This window comes from Cryptomeria japonica, chromosome 9 (genome assembly GCF_030272615.1).
Source record: "Cryptomeria japonica chromosome 9, Sugi_1.0, whole genome shotgun sequence".
Taxonomy (NCBI): Eukaryota; Viridiplantae; Streptophyta; class Pinopsida; order Cupressales; family Cupressaceae; genus Cryptomeria; species Cryptomeria japonica.
In genome coordinates, this window is record NC_081413.1 from 501,369,181 (window position 1) to 501,386,617 (window position 17,437).

The 17,437-nt window shown below is 35.9% G+C and overlaps 1 protein-coding gene across 2 annotated transcripts in view; it reads right to left on the reverse strand.

Moving 5' to 3' along the window:
• Positions 1-2,438: 2,438 nt before the first annotated feature.
• The window catches only part of LOC131039339 (uncharacterized), a 100,062-nt gene continuing 85,063 nt past the window's right edge, over positions 2,439-17,437 (reverse strand). For both annotated transcript variants that reach the window (XM_057972049.2, XM_057972050.2), the window contains one exon: positions 2,439-3,035. In XM_057972049.2, coding sequence (XP_057828032.2) covers positions 2,920-3,035 — 116 coding nt within the window. In that variant the 3' untranslated portion in view covers positions 2,439-2,919. The remainder of the gene's footprint in view (positions 3,036-17,437) is intronic.

The following is a 17,437-nucleotide window of genomic DNA, read 5'->3' on the forward strand; positions in this document are numbered from 1 at the left end:
TTCTCTACTACTTATATGGATAGGCATATGTATGCTACCCATTTTTATGTTGTCAGGATTGCTTTTTCTTGGTTCCCTTTTGGTTGTGTGTTTTGTTCTCTGCAGGGCCTTGGATTCATGTGGTGCATAGGCAGATTGGTTTTTTGGGGTCCTGGCACTGTTTTTGTTTAAGATATGGTGACTTCATTTTGGGATGATATCTTCTTCACTGGTTCACTGGTTCCTACAAGCTTTTCAAAGTTTCCTTTATATCTAATGCAATTGATGATGTAATCAGGGGTTGTATTTGGGTTGCCTATGGGCTATTATAATGGGTAGATAGGCTTATGTTTTCTTGAGCAATATTGAAGGGTTTTCGTATTGGTTATTTCCCTTCAGTGCTCATTGAACTAGACACCATGTAAAAAATATAAAGATTTAATATAATTTCAGTGGGTCAACCACTTTTATCAAAAAATAAATAAAAAATTATTGTTGCACAAAAATATCACACTCTAAAACAGAGTATACACAGAAATTTTTCTTTGAATTAAAATTTATGTTAACTAAAAGAAGCATATAAGACCCAAATCAAATGATTTTGGGCAAAATCCATGACAAATTTAAACAAAAAAAGAAAGAATTTAAATCAAATTTTCATTGTTCTTACACAAATGAAAAAAAATCAAAAACACACACAGGGAGGTCAATTTGTAAAAATTTGGCCAGCATAACCCTTGTTCTTTAATAATTTGAAAACTCCAGACAAACAGAAAATTAATCTTTTACTTCCAAACTAGAAATGAAGAGATTTAACAAAAATTACTTAACTTGAAAAACACAAATCGAGAACTAAATTTCTAGTTCTAAAAACCAATTTCTTCAAAATTAACAAACTAATTTGGAAAGAGATTAACTCAAATTTAAATCACTCTATTCTCATAACTCAAACTAAATTTAAAACTTCCAAAAGAACTTCATGAATTCTCAAACGCACACACAGGGAAGTTTTTTCAAACCATTATAAATTTTTAAACAAAAAGGAAGATAAATCTATCCAACCTGTAAATGCACTCCTGGAAGAAAAATTGAGATGAGCCTCAACCTGCACACCAAAATCCAACATTCAATTTTTGTTTTTCAAAAAATGGCTTCAAAAATTTTCCTCCTCTCTTCCCGTGAACTCTCAGGTAATATATGAAAAATTTTAACCTAAAAACTTTTACGTTAAAGTTCCAATCAACCAATAGAAAAAATTTCCCTAAAAAGATAAAATCTAATCTTCTCCAAAAGGTCATAGGAGATATTTTCTTTTTCTCTTTTCCTTTTCTTTTTCCTTAAACTGAAAATATTTGAATACACCAACATGAAATAACAAAGGCATATTAATTTAATTTAAATGCACCAATAAGAAATAACACTATTTACTCAAACTAACTATTTTAACTACCTGGAAGCATGTAAAACGAAAAATAACCACAAGACTCACAAAACGAAAATGTCAAAAAATCAAGACTCGCATACCGGTCAAATGGAAAATGACGACCAACAGACGACACTCACGAGTGTAACTACAGGTCAATTTTAGAGTCTAGCAACGATCTCTACTACTCCCATCGAACAAATAAGGTACGCTCAGACCTCTGAAACTAGATGGAGTCAATACTCCGTACCTACCTGGTACTTGTACCTGCAATGTCCTACATCAAAAAACCACACGTGCATATAGACATATATATAAAAGACACATCACACACATCGATAAAGGAGAATCGTGGCATTCTCTGTCTCACCGGAGTGAGTGAAGGAAAATCATCCCCTCGCACTCCATACACTTACAAATACGAAACATGAATATAACGCATTGCATGTATATAGTAAATGTGTCAATCCATGACAGCAATCCAATAAAAATCACATTTTACATCCATAAAGAAATACTGCATGAAAGACATATACTGCAAATCAAATTAAAGCATATCACCATACTACATAATATCTAAGTAAAATATCACAATAATGTATCCACTGAAAAAATCACTCTTAAGGCACTTTAAGCCCTGAATGGAAGTAACTTTTTCGTTAGCCAAATCATATGCACATTTGATGATCAAAATATAATTGCCGAAGCAAGCAAACAAAAGAGGGTTTCAAGAAGCCAACATTTACATTCAATCTAGTTGTAGGATCAGAAATGAAATGCTTATATGTCATCACGAATGCAGGAAAGGAATAAAAAACAGCAGCGATTGGAGAAACATGACGTGATTGTTTGTCTTCTTCTTTGTCAGTTTTTTTAATGTATAAACTACCTTGATTTATGTAGATATATTATTATTATTTTATCAATGATTATTAATTATATATCATATGATTTAAGGGATTCAATACCAAATTATTCTCAAATGGAAATGAAATTTTAGATTAAAAAAGGAAAAGCTGTTTTTATGGATGATGGCCAAACCAAACGCCAATTTTGCATATAAGATCCCCCTTGTATAAGTCCACATCGTGATTTGTTTCCATGTAACCCAAGGTTGGACGTAAACCCATACTTGCCAATCTACCTACATGTTAAACAGCCATAACACCATTTAGCTTATTGTCCCTCAAATACATCCATAAGACAACAAATTGTAATTCAGTAGGTCGTTTTTTCATTCTTTTTTTTCGGCAGACAGAGAAATCAAAGGTAGCCCAGCGACCTTGAGTATATGTGCTCTTAATCAAAGGGCGGTCCCCCACAGTGACCTCTGGGTGGTATGCATCATGCATAGGCAGGATTCAAAACAAAGACATGAAGGACTCTACTCAAAGTGCCCAACTGTTCAGCCCCACTCTATAATCCTAAAGATTGTTACAAATGTTCACAGAAATAATCACTGCTTATAATATTATTTCATGAATTGATGCCAAAATAATTCGGTATATGCCTTGTGCCTACGTAAGAGGAAAAAGATATACAACTTTCTCCAACTTGGGATTCCCACGGTAAATTGATAACATTTTTTGGTCCAGATCGATCACAGCAGTGCACAATGTGCAAAGAATAGGTCCTGCAAATTTCAATTCAACTCACAATCAAGTCAAAATGTGTTCAATTTTTTTGAAACTCTAGTATTTAAAGTATTTTGCTAGATTCAGTAGAGCTTCACACACCCACAAACATGTCTAGGAACTGCAATTGTATAGGAACAAATATTTGAAGATACAAATGGAATAAAAAAACAAAACTGAAAAACAATTTAAATAGGACAAAAGATAAGAAAACTCACTAAAGGTTTCAACTTTCAGGTGAAAATTAAATAACATTAAAATATAAAATGCACATATGAAATCCTGAGGTAGAGGTTGTTCACTGATATGATCTTGAAATAGTACAGCACTCTTCTTATGCCCCAATGGAACTGAGATTTTGGAACATTTACCACTCAAAATGCATTACACGTTTCAAATATAAGCTGATATGTCTGGGTACTAGTAATTAGGAGATTCCTAAACAAGTAGAGGTGCTATCTTCTAGAGAAGTGCCTTTTAAATCTGATTGATCATCAAATGATATGAACATCAGTTGCGGTCCTAATAATATACTACCAAAGTTTTATGACAGTATCAGCTGAGAATTTACTTCAACAAAATCTGTTTTGCATAACTTATTGGAGACTTCCATGGGAGAAAAAGGAAAAACAAACTTGATTCACAACCTAACGCTAGCCAGGAAAATCTTTTAGGGAGGAAACAAACTGCACTATGATTAATAAACTTTCCCTGCCATATTCTTATGAGGTGATGACTGCAAATAAATATAAAGAAATCTAGATTTTAACATCAGACAAGGCATGGCACATTAGATATATCTTTGTTGTCTTCTCAAGTCATTTTATAGCCTTAAAAAACAAGTAACACTATTTTATATTTTTGTAACTAGTTTTATACAAGATTTCCTATTCTAGTTACATATTTCTTGCTATCATGTGATCCAAATCTGGGAGAAAAGATCTGAAATAGTGTGCAAATGTCCACTATGCAGAGATTTTGCAATGGGGAATAACAATGATATTTAGTACCCACAGCAGGTCACTCTAGTTCTACCTGTTCCTTTCTGATGTCTTCATACATATTAGCTAATCCTACAATTAAGTTGTTTAATGGTAGTTAATTCACAACTAAGACTAATTTAATGGAGCATCACATATTTAGTGCCAACATTGGGCTCATAAATGTGATTAGGTCCTCTTTCACATCCACTGAACACAATAATATTGCGAATGAAAATGCATCTGCAATATTTCAGATTGCTCCAAGCAGGACAAATTCCAAGGGTTTGCATGAGGTCAAGATTAAAGATGATATTTAGAGATAACCTCTTTTTTCAGCAGCACATATAGTTAACCTTCTTGCTATTTTATTTTATGTTTTATTCATATTGCAAAACATTAGTTCTGTAGGTTTCAGTCTATGCTTATTTGTGAGTAAGATGTAAATTTAATCAGATATACATTTGTCCTTTACATGTTGCCATTTGTTTAGGACCTCATATTGGCATTTGCATACAACTTTTGATATATCATCTAGTTCATACAAGAAGGATGTATGCTCGTACAAAGTCTTAGGTCGCCGGTAATTGGCCACTGATTTTTATTTTAATGTATGTTCCCCACAGACACATCCCTTGGAATTTTCAAGGCATACTTGTACTAGGAATGTCACGAGGACATGAAGACAACTCAAGGATGTTTCCTAGTCACCCCTATTAAAAAAAAAATGTAGAAACCTGGAGACGAGTAGTGATGGTTGGATGCCAAGGACCACTCAAACATCCCCTGACCGTCTTGGGAACAGCCGACCATCCTCTATGGTAGTAGTGCCATTTAAAAATATAAAAAATCCCGCAGCTTTAAAATTATGTTTTTTATTTGTTGTTTTTTGAGCCCCCACATCCCTCTTATCCCCAACCTAATAAAAGGTGGCCTCCATATCTAATTTCTTTTTTTGAATTTTTCTTTATTTCTACATGCAAAAAAAGAAATTGCAGCCAAGTTTAAAAGGTGAGCCAGTACGGTTTGATGGTGCAGTTGGAAAAACCAACATTGGTTAGCAGTGAGGTAGCATGAAAAGTGAAAGAGGTAAGTGAATCTTTTCTTTTTTTCAAAGTTTAAAGGAAGAAATATATGATTATTTAATATTTTTTCTATTTTCAGTTTCCAAATTCCACTTGTATATTGTTGCACAAAAAAAAATAACATGAGCAGTAGCAATGAAAGTAGTTGGCACTTGGCATGATGAGATGGAAGAAAGAAATGAAAATCAAAATGTGAGAGTTACAAACTCACTTGAGGTTCTTTAAAGTGTGGGAGTGCTATGGGTGAAGGGGGACAGCAACAAAATCCATTTGATTGCCCTATTGAGATTCTCAAACCTTATGTTAAAGGCCCCTTTAGTTCCAAAAAACCTCTTCTTCAATTTGTGATACTCCTCGACAAAGATAAAAAAAGTAAAATTGGAATGTACTAAAATGTGGTTGTCATAATTGTAAAACAGATTTTAGAGGAAGCTACACAAGAGTGTATTGTCATCTATTAAGCTATAAGGGACAATGGATAAAGGTTTGTAAAGATATAGAGGATGAAAGGTAGAGGTTCATAGATTGCATATGGAGGTAGAATCAAGGTCTAAGGGGTTTTCTATGCCAACACAATCCACACAATCAACTATGCACATGCCCTCTATGGTTGGTAGTGATACTGGTAGTTGCAATGTTTCCACAAGAGGAAAGAGGAAGACTATTGCTAGCGAGAAGGTGGGGACAGTTGCACGTTTATTCAATGTGCAGGCATGAGATATGGTAGAGTCTTCCATTGCCAAAGTTTTATATGCCCATGCCATCCCATTCCATGTAGCATGCTCTCCTTACTTTAAACAAATGTTCAAAGATGTAGCTTTTGTTGGTTCCTCATTCACCCCCTTAGAGAACATAAACTATGCACTACCTTCCTTGACAAAGAATATTCCAAGGGGAGTTTGGTGATGGAGGACATGAGACAAAGTTTGATTTACATGGGTAGTCACATGTTTAGCTAGCTCTTATTTTCCTAGAGCTATTTATTGTTTTGGGAAGCAAAAGGACACAAAATTCCAATTTTATGTTTTGAGAGATGCCATAGAGAAGGTTGGGCCTTAAATGTTGTATAGGTGACTGCCGATTTGGTACACATGTGCAAATCAGATAACATGGTGGTCAAGGGTGCTTACAAATACATCTTTTGGAACCCATGTGTTCATGCATTGAATAACTCATTGAAAGACATAAGGAAGATAGATTAGGTGCAATAGGTGGTGGCAGAAGCTAGAGATATTTAGATGTTTATTTGCAACAACCACACCTTGCTCTCTTTCAAACATTCTCAAAGAAAGAATTCCTCAAACCTGTGGAGACAAGGTATGCCAATTATTTTGTTTCATTAAAGAGGATGTTTGAGATGCAAGAGGTTCTATAGTTGATGATGGTTAACTCAGAGTGAAGTATATGGTCTACGACAAACATTGTGAAAGGCAAGCGCGTTAGAATGATGATTCATTGTTCATTGTGAGGTAAGAAATTGTTGATTTTTAATAACTTGCTGATTTTATTAATAAATTTATATAATTTGACTGCTGATTTTATTAACAAGTTTCTAATTCTAATTTTGCGACTTTTTTTTTTCAATTTTTTGTCAAATATCTTTGCTCCTTCATTCCATCTATTGTAGATTCATTAGATATGTTGATACGAACTCTCCTAGTCATGGAGAAATTTATGAGACATTTGATAGCATGCTTGAAGAATGAAGCAAGCAATTTGTAACATGGATCCTAATTTGAGATTATATGAGTAACATATTAAGCCTATTGTGATGTGACGGTGGAACACTATGAACACCCTGCTTCATATGGCAACCTTTACTCTAAATCCCAAATAGTCTACACCAAAGGCTGGTAGGTCACCTCCTTGTGATGGCGAAGAGGTGGGAAAAGGGTTAATAAAGGCCCTTCGAAAGATGTACTCAATTGAGGAGTTGAGTTTACATTGCACACAATGGATTACTTTTACTAATCTTTGTGGTTCAACATTTAACAAACAAGAGGCAAATATAGATAGAGCTGCATTAGCTTAAATTGATCCTATTGGATGGTAGACATGGCACAACAAGGATACACTAGAGTTAAGGATACCCATTATTTGCTTCCTTTCACAAGTTGCTAGTTCCTTTGCTACAAAGAGGAATTGGTCCACATACAACTTCATTCACTCTATTGACAGGGATATGCTGACTTCTGGATGAATAGAGAAGTTGGTGGTCATGCATAATGCTTTGCAAATCCAAGATCATCAAACTTCAAAATAACGACAAATTCCAGCTTTATAGTGGGATGTCTTAATCCGAAGGATGCCACCTAGATTGATGAGGAGAAGACACAAGAGGGATTGGTTGGAGCTCCATTAGATCAGGGAATCTCACATAATGGCAATGACTCATAGTCTTACTCTGATTTTGATGTAGTGTCGACAGATGTTGAATAGAGGTAACCTCATACTTTCTATCACTATAGTTTTTGACTTTGTCATTTTGACATTTGTTTTTCTATTACAAAAAGTAATGACAGAGAATGATTACCAAGATATTCAATCTTAACAAAGGAGTGAAATTCTCCTTAAATAAGAGTTACAAATGATTTATCCCATGAGGATAAGATCGACAACTAAGAAAAGCAACAACAAAAAAAACTAAAAGAATACAAAATGTTCCTAAATCTATCCTAACAACTTATTTGATCATTATAACTAAATATTACTATATAATTTTAATAGTCCCTTAATGGTCAATTTGTCAACTACACCAAGCTTATCCCAAAATTTTACAAATTTGTCAAGACTCAAAGACTTAGTAAGAATGTCCATGGTCTGGTACTCGATTGGAACATACTGTAACATTGTTGATCCATCTTAAACAAGTTGCCGTATGAAATGACAATGAAGCTCCACATGTTTTGTAAGCTTGTGGAAGACTAGATTCTTGGCCAACTTTAGCACCCCTTGATTATCACAAAACAAGGATGAAGACCTACTTGAGACATTTGCATGTCTGAAAAAATCCTCTATAGCCATACTGCCTCACATGTTGCTTTGACTATTTCCCAATTCTCTTCTTCTGTCAAGGAAAGAGCTACTAATTGCTGCTTCTTACTGGTCCATGTGACTACACCCATACCAAGACTGAAACCGTACCCAAAAGTGGACTTCTTGTTGTATTGTTGTAAATTGTAACCCCTTACAATTTCACTCCTTTTTTGGGCCCTTACTTTAGTGTGCCCCCTCATAGCTATACCCAAGCCTATTTTTGACCCATTTATTGCCAAATTGTCATCATGTGTTCATAAGGTGATAAGATCTTGTGCCTTTAACCTGTAAATTCCACACCTGTCTCTTTTCCACCCCAATATAGGTGTACTAGGGCGCTAGGTGCCATAGTCCCTTTGAAATAGGCCCAAATTTAAATTTGTCGGTGTGCCAGTTCCTGACAGTTGTTATCTAATCTAGATACTTGATTATGACCATTGGAAGTCTGCCTAATTTATGAACTACCTTGGGAACCCCTATATAAGAGCATCTTTGCTTATTCATTTTCACCCTACTACCTACATTCTGATCAATTCTTAGAGCAAGTATTATGAGTGAATATCTTCAAATTTGAGCATTATGAAGAAACAAGTTACAACAATCTTCATACAAGTGTGTTTTCATGATTGATCTTGCCCTGTCATGTCATGTTATTGCATCAACCCTTGAGGGTCCTATCCAAAGAGCATTGCATCACAAACATTATCAAGTCTGAGGAATAATCTTATCAATTTCAGCATTTTACTTCAGATTTAGCCTATGCCTTGCAAGAGTAAGCTATGTTTTCCTAATCAGCATTGTTGTAGTGGAGGTTAACACCTACTAGAGGTTTGACTCAAGCAAGCCCCTATACAACCCAACACCTTTTCCCTCTTTTCTGTGTAGGTGACAAATTCGACGGAAGAGAATGTAGATAGAGATACACAATTTTAGATTCAGAATAGGCGAAAAACCCTGGACACTCTTACAAGTGTAACAGTGTCCAAAGCTTTTTGGCAAAAATTATGGGAGGAAGGTCTATTGAGTATTCTGATCCAAATTTTGTGCCCCTGAGCTAACGAAAACACCCTCTCGATTATGGCGCTTAGCTCCAATGTTCGACCATTTTGAGCCCAGATTACAAACACAGGTTCTTTGTATCCCATTTCCATATTTGAGCTTCTCTTTTGATTTACAGTTTTGTATCTTCCTGTTTATGTTGTTTTTTGTCAAAATCCCTAATTCTTGCATCATTTCTCATTCTATCTTATCCAATCATATCAAATCACAAAAGAGAATAACCAATCAAAGTGCCCAGCTCTCCCAAAGATCTAAAGTTGGGCCTATTGGTTATTCTTTAATGTATGTTGATGTGAATGGGTTTGATTCCTAGGTTGCATGTTTAGACTATGAACCCCATTTCCACTATATTACACCTGTCATCAATCAAACCTGCCCAATCTAAATTTACAAACCCAACCAACCTAGAACCATTGCCTCTTCTATACAAAATGCAAGTCAAGTGTCCTTTTCACATATCTCAACACCCTCTTTGCCGCAACCCAATTTCTAGCTTAGGTGCTATCATGAATCTGGAAATGTAACTCACAACATAGCTAAAGTCAAGTCTAGTGGTTGTAAGATAGATAAGGATACCCACTAGTTGCCTAAATGTTGAGTCGTTGATCACCTTTAAGTCTGTTTTAGCTGAAAGCTTGAGCTATTTCTCCATAGGTGTAGACTGTTGGCAATTGACACTCATCCCGATTATAAGTGTTGCCATTGATGCCAACACACTTCATGGGAGATCCGGCAATCAAGGTAACCGGCATTCAGGGAACCGGCAAACTTGGAACCGGTATTCTAAGGCCAACATAGGAGATTGATTCAGCAAGCGTGGAAGCAGCAACGGTCATATTGTTTTATGTTTATATTTTATCTGGGCCGACATGTGTCTTATCTTTTCTGATATGTTTGTAAGCCGACATAAGGCATTTGTGTTTTTTATGTAAATGGGTATATAAGTCAATCCAGGTTAGGTCATTTAATAATGATGTAGATATATGGGAGATAAGTGACGCGAAAGGTTTTGTGATGTTATCTTGATCGATAGAATGCGAATGTAAAGATCCACAATCGGTCTTGATTATTGGTCTAGGGAATTGGGAAGCGATCTAAGATACCGGTAAGGGAGGTTACAGTTTAACGGGTACAGATAGTGCTTTAACCGGAAATCATCCAGCATAGCAGATGCACATTTTGAGTTCAATTTTGTTTGTAATCCAATATTTGGATCTGTAGTCAGTGAGACTCCTTTTGTGATGAGCAGTGTGCTCTAGGCAGTGTGCCTTCCTGCATGTGCAAGCCCCTCTTGTAATATTTATTCATTTGGCCAGTGGATAGATATTGTGGGTCATCAATCCCACCGTGGTTTTTCCTCTTTGAGGTTTTCCACGTATAAATATTTGTGTTATGGTGTTGATTCATGTGGTTGCATTGAAATTACTTGTTATTTTATTTTATGCATACCAGTTAATAAGTGGATTTGTTAATAAGGTTAAAATTACTCTATCAGGCAAAACACTGATTCACCCCCCCTTCTCAGTGTTACGAGATCTTACAATCTTTCATTTTGAACTTGTTGAGCAAACTCCTAGCATATTTAGACTGAGAAATGAAAATGCCACCACTAGTTTGCCAAACCTCTACACCTAGGCAATAATGTAGGAGGCCTAAGTATGTCATGTCAAAAGCTTTGCTCGAATTTCATTTGATTTTCTCAATCAAATGTGCCTCACTACTTGTTATGATGATATCATCCACATAAATGACTAGAAGGATGATGTCATTGCCTACGCTTTTAATGTATAGGTTAGGATATGAAGGACTTCTCTGAAACCCCCATTCATCAAAAAACTTGTCAATCTTTATGTACGATGCCCTGGGTGCCTATTTCGGGTCATAAAGAGCCTTTGTTAGTTTGCAAACCTAATCCTCCTTTCCTTCAACTTGAAATCCTTGAGGTTGAGTCATGTACACTTCTCCCTTTAAGTCACCATTGAGGAAGGCACTCTTTACGTCTATTTGATGGACTTTCCAGCCAAATTGTGCTGCCATGGCCAAAACCAATCGAATGGTGCTCATTTTTGTTGTAGGAGCAAAGATCTCCTCATAATCAATACCTTCTCTCTACAAGAATCCTTTAGCCACCAATCATGCTTTGTACTCATCAAACGTACCATCAGATTTGTACTTGACTTTGTACACCCATTTGCAACCAGTGTATTTCTTCCTTGGTGGAAGATTTGAAAGAACCCAAAGTCTTATTCTTCATAAGACTTTGATGTTTGGCTTTCATGTTTGTTTACCACTTAGGTCTACCTATCACCTCTACAAAATCTTGGGGTCCATAAACACTCTAAATGTTAGCCATAAGAGCAAAGTTAATTGTGTTTGGCTTGCTCTTGCCTTTGGATGATATACCCTTGATCATCTCATCATCCCAAACATCACCAATGAGTTTTTCCCACAACTTAGGTATCTTTGAAGAATCTTCTCCATTCAAATCAGAGTGGTCATCATGTGATATCCCCAATTGGTGGTTGGGTTGGCTAGCACCAATAATTATATAAATAAATTAGAAAAAAAAAATTATTATATAATTGGAAGGGACCAAATTGTTATTCAATAATAATTATTAAATCAATTTAAATAAAGCTTGGGCCAAGGAGTGCAAACCATTTGAGTCAATTTCCTTTGCCTGGCTAACCTATGTAATTCAAGTATTAATACGAGTCTAAGGGAAGAAGGTAGATCATCAATGAGATTATTTGTTAAAAGCATTAAACGAATGCAGGCAACAACACAAACGCCAATCTAAGAAATTCTAGAACCTTGTCATACTATCCAACACTACCTTATTCGTAATCCTGAGTAAAACTTTGATGCATTGAGGAGGCTACAGGAAGGTTTTGAAGTATCAAGGCCATGCGATAATGTTGGAGGAAAATCGCTTAACATTCTAGATTGGATCAAGTGGAAGGTGAGTTGCACAAGATAGCCATAAATGCGTGCACCTTTTAATGCAAGCATTTGATCTATTCATCAACTTCATTACTATTGGTCAAGGGCATGGTGTGCAAAAGATTGAGGCCATTCATCTCTGCCTTGAAAGAGGTCGATTATACACCTGAGCGACACTTTTACAATTCTAACCTCCTAATGTCATGTATGTATGCCAATGGAATAAGCTATTTGATGTAAGAATTTTGATTATCTCAATATATCATGAATACTTGATGTTGCATAGATATGCCTAGACGTTTATGGACTAAACTGGTGAATATCAATTAAGAGGACTTTCTAAAACTGTTAATTGATTCTATGTTGCTTCATTGTTATTAATCTAAGAAATAGATTCTAAGTTGCAAAATTTTTCCTTTTTAACTTGAAGAATACTACTAAGAATTCATTTGCTATTAAGAATTGCAAATCTACATAAGCTAGTTTATATCAGTGGCATCAGAGTCACCTTCCTGCCAGCCTGTGAGGAGTTTTTGCAGCTTCATAAAAAGACAATTTGGGTCTAATGCCATTACAACAACCAGAAGAACCTGCTAAAGAAGTGGCAAGATGTCATGACAAATATTTGAACTTATGCACAACTATTTGACAAGATCTGACCTTAAATGAATATTTTGAGCTTCAAACATATAGGCGAAGGAGAAGAAGATGTGGGAAGCAACCTTGCAAGGAGAGTGTCAAATTGGAGCAATGGGATCATAAGAGGTACACATTTGAATCCATCAAAATATTTGAAGAAAATAAGGGTTGCCTGATCAAATTAAATCTATATTTTGTTTTGATGATTATTTGGAATATTGTAATATCCCCTATTTTGCTCTAGTTTGTTTTTAGGACTGTTGGCCAATTCCGAGACCCGTTGGTCAGTCAAAGGCAGAATTAGGGTTTCCTATTTTATAGGAGGATGTTTTGGCAATTCTGGTGGCTTGCATGTTGGATTTTTACAGTTTTGATTCTAGATTCCTTTTGGGTTTTCAGAAAGCTTCACAATGATGGTACATGCATAGCAAGCAGGGATGTTTGGCAAACTTACTATTTTTAGTAAGTGGAGGCGAAGGCAACTTATTTCTCTGGGTTTTTTTGGGTTTTATGAGAGCTTCATGATGGTGTGACATGCAAACAAATCTGAAAAAAATTTCGGACTTACTATTTTTAGTAAGTTGTGATGGTTGCTCAATATGTGGTTAAATTGCATTTGGACACACTTACTATTTTTAGTAGTATGCTATTTTTAGTAAGTGCTATTTTTAGTAAGTGACAGTTGCTTCTCGGTTTGTGCCCTAATGGAGTTTGGAGACACTTACTATTTTTAGTAAGTACTATTTTTAGGGTTTTGGGTTGAGCCAGTGTAGTACAGGCTATTTATGGCAGTCCAACTTGGCATGACGATCCAGAGATTTAGTTCTATTTTTGGCAGGTTCCTGTGTTCTAGCTCAAATGGCTATTTTTAGCAATGCAGTTCAGTACTTTGGCCTCGGCTCAACATTGGCAGTTGTCAGTAATTGAAGGTATATTTTAATGGTTAAGCCTTATATTTATTTTATTTAGACTTGGACGATTTGGAGAGGAGAAATGATATTTTTATCCCGTCTATTTGGCAAAATATTTTACCTTCATAATGGGGTGCCAAAATGCAGTTCAATTTTATAACTTATGGTTGGACGCCTTTGGAGGAAATTCTCATTAAAAAGGTTTATACTTAGTGTTATTTTAGCATTGGCTAAAGTTGCCATCCATTTGAGGGAATAATGTATTTGTTGCCAAATAAAATATTATTATTCCTTGGGCGATTTATTGTTGGGGAAAAATACTTTATAAAGTGAAATATTAATAAGGCAAGATGGACGCCTTATGGAAAATAAGTTAATTTTATAATATATTTCACTTATCTACCTTGGATGCCACATTGTGATTTTATTGTCATTTTTATAAAGTATATTTGCTTCTATGAGAAGGTCGACTTGGAGAAAAAAGAAATGAAATGCAAATTACAAATTTGAGAGAATTGAATGTGCATTTGGATTTGGCATCCATTTGGGATGAATTTGAATTTGAATTTGGAGCTTCAAAAGCTATAAAAAAGAGTGTTGCGCTCTTGTTTTGGGTATCCAATCTTGTTATATTAACGAAGTGTTGTCGAAATGCCGTCAGACTCTTACTTCGAGGGATGCATAGCTCCTAGTGCCTCAGTTTCGTGCTTGAAAGATAGCACCTAGCTGAATGTATGATTGTTTCTCATCCAGAGGAGCAGATTGGGCTCAACGTTGGTGAAAATTTGTGTGGTTTCAGAGTGTTCTTGTTGTTGGTCGTGGAGTGTGTTGAAGTAGATTATTGGTCGCAGGTCTCAGTGTGTCATTCTCCTCGTTCTGGGTATTTCTTCTATCTCTCTTTTTGGTTTGGGTGATTCATTTTGTGAGTTTGTATAGTCTAAAATGGTGTTTTGGATTTTATTTTTGCAAAATCGTACCCTAGCTGGTCATACCATGTGGCTGAGTGCTTTGGGATGTGTGCATAAATTATCGGGGTCAGTTTGCCATGTTTTATTGTCTTAGGATTGATCGCCTACCTCCTAGTGATCTTATTCTTTTAGTTTCATGTCATTTGGTTAAGAATTGAGCGAGTTGTGAGTGTTTTAGTGGGATTTGGTGTTGCTAGTCTGTGTGTTTTCAGCGTGCTAGGAGTATATCAGATTTATAGATTTCTGATTTTGGAGTGTCTTTCTTGTGTGGAGCTGGTTTTTAGGGTGTGTGGATCATTGGCGTGGAGAGAAAAATCTTGGTAATTGTTTGCAGCTGTTGGTTCTTCCTTCTTATCTTCTATGATTCATATTTTAATGCTGGTAGTAGTACTAACAACAATTTCTATTGATCTTTCTTAGACCCATTGCAAAGTGGAAGAGGCTGGCCTTGCCCCCTATCTTTGGATAGTGATTTCTCTTAATTTGTAATCCATATTGTGCATTGTAAAGCTAGTTAGTAGTACTAGCAGCTATCTAATTGGATTATTGCTCTTAGTCCCACTGCATAAGTGGAAGAGGCTGGCTTTGCCGCTTACTTTGAATATTGTAATACTGTCCTCCCGTTGCATAAGCAATAGAGCTGATTTTTAATCTCATTTTCAGTTCTCTCACTGAATAAGCGGTGGAGTTGATTGCTATTTCATTTCTAGTCCTCCCGCTGCATAAGCGATCGAGTGATTGTTGTTCTTTCAGTTTGTAATCTTCTAATTGGTTGGTTGCACCGCCATATTGTTGTAGAAGTTCTTACACCCACTGGATAAGCGGAAGGGGTTGGCTTGCGGCCCTGTATTGTATTTGAGATTTCATTTCCAACAATTATTTGAGCTAACGATCCCCTTGACACCGTACGCTCTCACCCTCCCATACAGGGCTTGTGGTGATCAAAAAGTGAAAGGGTTACTTTCAGCATTTCCTTTCTGCACAGGTTTGATTATTCTAACCTTAACGGGTGAATCTTGTTGTGTTAAAAAAAAAAAAGTAATTGGATATTACAAATATCTAGATTAGATAAACCCAAGAGAAAGGGAACTTTATGACAACATAAGACGAGTGAGAACGGAAGAGAAAAATTCAGCAGCAGCAAAAGTGGAACCTGAAATGATGAAGAGTACAGGAGCACAAGAGGAGGTCAAGGAAGAAGTGATAGTGGAGTAGAAAGAAAGGTCAAAATCTCACGATGTAAAATTGGAGGACTCCATAATGGCAGGAGATAGTATTTTCCAGGCAACATCAACCCAAACTTTAGGTATGGATATAATTGCATTTGGTAGTGATAATTCACAGTATATGAGAATGATTGATCCATGCAATATAATGCACAATGATGTGATGATGGGTTTGTGTGAGATTGAGGGCCATGAAGAAGAATGGTAGGTTTATCTAGAAAACCCTATAATCATGCACTCTAACTGCATGGAGGTGGGCCAAGAAACATTCACACTCCACTATTCCAAGATCGATAAAATCAGTGATCTAGTTTGGAAGAGAAATGTTTATCTTAGATTAGCGTAGCAGATTGGTGGAGCAATGATTCCAAGGTTGATATGGGATCTTGACATTTAGCTTGGCATGCAAGTGTGAATTTCTTAAGATAAGCACTTGGGATGGGAGGACTATAATGTCCTTGATTGGTGGTTAGGTCAGCCAACACCAATACTAAAATAAAAATTACCAAATACTTGGAAGGGGCCAAACTGTGGTGATTGTTATTAAATGATAATTATTAAATAGATTTAAATAAAGCTTGAGCTGACTAGTGCAAACTGTTTGTGAGTCGACTTCCTCTGCCCAGCCAACCTATGTAAGTCAAGTATTAATATGAGTTCAAGGGAAGAAGGTAGATCATCAATGAGTTTATTTGTAGAAAGCATCAAACGAATGTAGGAAACGACTCAAAACGCCAATCTGAGGAGTTCCATGACTAGCAAGATGAAATCCTTGCCATACTACCCAACATTGCCTTATTTGTAGTCTTTAGCAAGACCACTACACAACTCTGATGCATTGAGGAGGAGGCTAGAAGCAGGTTTTAAGTATCAAGGACCTACGATAATGTTGGAGGAAAATTGCTTAATATTCTAGAATGGATCAAGTGGAAGGCAAGTTGCACAAGATAGCCATAAATGCTTGCGCCTTTAAACACAAGCATCTGATCTATTCATCAACTTCATTACTACCAGTCAAAGGCAAGATGTGTGGAAGATTGAGGGCATTCATCTTTGCCTTCACAAAGGTCGATTATACACTTGAGAGGCGCTTTTATAATTCTAACTTCCTAATGTCATGTATGTATGCTGATGGAATAGGATGTTTGATGTAAGAAATTTAATTATCTCAGTATATCACGAGTACCTGATATTGCATAGATGAGCTTAGATGTTTATGGACTAAACTAGTGAATATCAACTAAGACAATATTTTGAAGCTATTAAGTAATTATGTGTTGGTTCATTCTTATTAATACGAGAAATAGATTCTAAGTTGCATAATATTTCCTTTCTAACTCAGAGAATACTATTGAGAATTTATTGGCTATTAAGAATTGCAAATCTGCATAAGTTGGTTTATTTCACATCATGACTTGGGTTGCCTAGTATTATATCATCTAGATGCTGATCCAAGTGCTCCTGAAGAACTCTTTTGGTAAAGGTACTAGTACCTATTTGGGATATTCCAAATGTTTAGAATCATCAAAAGTGCCCCCTTCAAGTGTAGCTATT